The sequence below is a fragment of the Octopus bimaculoides genome, chromosome 12 (assembly GCF_001194135.2).
Source record: "Octopus bimaculoides isolate UCB-OBI-ISO-001 chromosome 12, ASM119413v2, whole genome shotgun sequence".
In the NCBI taxonomy this organism is placed as follows: Eukaryota; Metazoa; Mollusca; class Cephalopoda; order Octopoda; family Octopodidae; genus Octopus; species Octopus bimaculoides.
The window spans coordinates 7,833,988-7,837,085 of record NC_068992.1 but is presented as its reverse complement, the minus strand read 5'-3'; the positions used below and the strand labels follow the sequence as shown (position 1 = coordinate 7,837,085).

Here is a 3,098-nt window from a genome sequence, read left to right as displayed (position 1 = left end):
CTCTCTCTCTCTCTCTCTCTCTCTCTCTCTCTCTCTCTCTCTCACACACACACACATGTGAAAGTGGATATTAAAATAGAAAAAAATACACACATCTACATATGTATGAATGTACACCACACACATACCCATATGTATATAAACTTGCATTCATCATCCAGCAAAGTTTGTAAGGGGTAGTATATTGGTTTCTAGTTTAGGAGGGCGTTAATCATTAATCCTTTGTTAGTAGTACACAATATTAGGTGGCTCCATGTGAAGTCAAGAATGGTCACACTACTATTTGAATTTTCATATATTCCTATTAACACACATCAATTATATTTACATGTGTAACATATTTTTAATTTAAAGGAACAGTGAGTGCATATTTGACATTACAACCCAAAGCCAACCTCTTTTGTCAAACATGACAAAGATTTTAAGTAATGAAAAGCGGAAGAGGGTACGGGACCATCACATACAGTGACATAATTCAGTGCAGGTTCTGGATGGCTCTATCTGAGGTTGAATTGGCTAACTTTTTATAACTGTAAGTAAAAGTGTCTAGAACTTTTGGTCAAGCTATTTGATGATTTGATGGGAAAACTTTCTCACTTCCTTTTAAGTTCACTGAATCAGCCATAACAAGTAGCAATTGTAATTGGTTGGACCATAGTTGTATAGGCATCAATGCCTCTTATAACAACATGTTGCCTTTAATGATGGAATGTCATGGCCCTGAGCAGGGCAGAGTTGAGAGTAATGGTTCAAAACTCAACTGAAGCCTCACTACACTAGTATATACACAAGCTCTGTAATTTTTGGTAAGGGCGTATTCAATTAAGCTCAAACTCAGTTCTTCGTTGGAACTTAATTTTATTAACTTGAGAAGGATGAAAGAAAAATCAGTGCCTGTAGGATTTGAAACCACGTGGTCTCAACCATTTCTGTCAGTTCACCATTCTTTTTAGGCTGGTATATTATGCCAAAATAGGAACAAAAAGAAAACGAAATTTAGAATTACAGAAGAATACACATGTTTTGAAAATTAATTAATAATTCACTGGTTGTTATGAATTAGGCTAATCTGCAGTGTTCTATTTATTTAATTAGCAATTAATTGTATTTAGAAATAATTAATGAAACAATCAACAAACTTATTATCTTTATAGAGCATTAACAAGAACTGCTTAAAGTCAGACAGACTGGACAGTTGAAAGGGAAAGACTCACCAACAGAAACAACATTGGGCTCTGTTGTAAATGGACAGATGTTAGTTTTGACAATGATTTTTTTTTTTTTTTTTTTTTTTTTTTTTTTAGTTGTTTGATCACTTAAACTATGTGTTTATGCTTTACAACACCTTAACTGTGGAACAAAATCAGAGACAGTGTCCAAATTTTCTACATATAAGAGTTTCAAGTGATTGGCTTTTAGCAACTTTTAAGTATAGAACAAAATTGAAGGTATAATCCAAATTTTTAACATAAAACAATCTTGTAAATGTGTAAATATATGCATCAAAATAGAAATAAGCAATAAGCAGATCTTGTTAAATTTCTTCCAACTTTTTGAAGTTTTTCAAATTTTCACTAGATTATTTTCAAATTTATTGTTCTGATGTAGTTTTGCATTTAATGATGAAAATCACATTCATTAAACTACATCAGAGCTAAACTTCAAGTGGTTGGAAGGAATTCAGCAAAAGGACAAAATGACAAAATATGGAATTTATATGGAATATATATATATATATATATATACACACACACATGTATATTTCAGGTTATGTCTGGTTCTGTGAGGCCTTGGCCTGTCGTTGCATTTGAAGGAGAGTTAAATGCTATTGTGAAAGAGGTAAGTGTTGTCATGTTTTTCCAAATGCACATACACACACACACACAAGCACACAAGCACACACACACACCAACATGTAGAAAGGCCATTCACCTGTAGAAACTATGCCAAACTCGACAGTGGAGCTTGATGCAGTCCTGTGTCTCACTGGATCCTGTCAAACCATCCAACCCATGCCAGAATGGAAACAGATGTGAAATGATTATGATGTGTGTGTGTGTGTGCGTGTGTGTGTGTGTGTGTGTTTGTGGTAGGTGCTGTGAACTGACTCAGTGTGCTTATACCTGTCTGTCTTCAGCAGGAAATTTTCTCCTTGTCAAAATACAGTAAATGTCTTTTTGTTATGGGTTCGAATATGCCTCAAACACATTTGATCTGGTAATAAGTTTGTATTTATACACATTACTGCATAACACTGTCACCCTTTGTTTTATTTACAACAAAGTGCTGAATACTGCAACCGGTCATTGTATGATGACAGGAATATAATAAAAAAGGACCTGTCTCTCTTGTTAGTTTGCAATATCTGCCTCTTTGGTTTCTGGTACTGAAGAGGAATGCATGCATCAACCTGTCTGGTTAGGGAACACTGCATGCTGATTCAGTGTGTTTACACCTATCTGTCTGCAGTGAAAATGTTCTCCGTGACAAAATACAGTGAACGGCTTTCTTATAGGTTTGAATATGTCTCAAGCATGTTTGAACACGTAACACTCGCTTTAAAGTAGAAACCAAATCCAATCTGTAGATCAGACTGGAATTTATATAGGTATCTACTCTGTTAATAACTTGCAGGGGCTTAGCTATATAGTGCTTTGTTTCTGCTCTAACTTGATGGGGCTGGGACCATCTCAGGTTAGTGGTTCCAGAGATCATCTGTTGAGCCGATCAAATTCACCAGCGCTCTCCATCACATGTGGTCCCATGCCAGCCCCTCTGCATCCATAAAAGTGACGTTGAGCCCTGGAATGAGTATGCCTGCCTCTTTATCAGACAAATGCATGTGTTTCATTAGTCTTTATGTATGTGTGTGTGCTTGTATACCATACGTACTTCTGAGTGTATCTTTTTATCTTCTGTTTTTTTACTTGTTTCAGTCATTAGACTGTGGTCATGCTGGAGCACTACCTTCAGGAATTTTTAGTTGAATGAATTGACCTCAGAATTTACTTTGATTAAGCCTGGTACTTATTCTGTCAGTCTCTTTTGCAAAACCACTAAGTTACAGGAATGTAAACATGGTGGTACTGGGGGGGGGG

At 35.8% G+C, this 3,098-nt stretch overlaps 1 protein-coding gene across 1 annotated transcript in view; it reads left to right on the top strand.

Annotated features, from left to right (window-relative positions):
- LOC106870417 (lisH domain-containing protein ARMC9) overlaps positions 1-3,098 on the top strand; it is a 29,293-nt gene that overhangs the window by 3,527 nt on the left and 22,668 nt on the right. Inside the window, exon 2 of the mRNA XM_014916483.2 lies at positions 1,768-1,839. Within this exon, the coding sequence (XP_014771969.2) occupies positions 1,768-1,839 (72 nt within the window). The remainder of the gene's footprint in view (positions 1-1,767; positions 1,840-3,098) is intronic.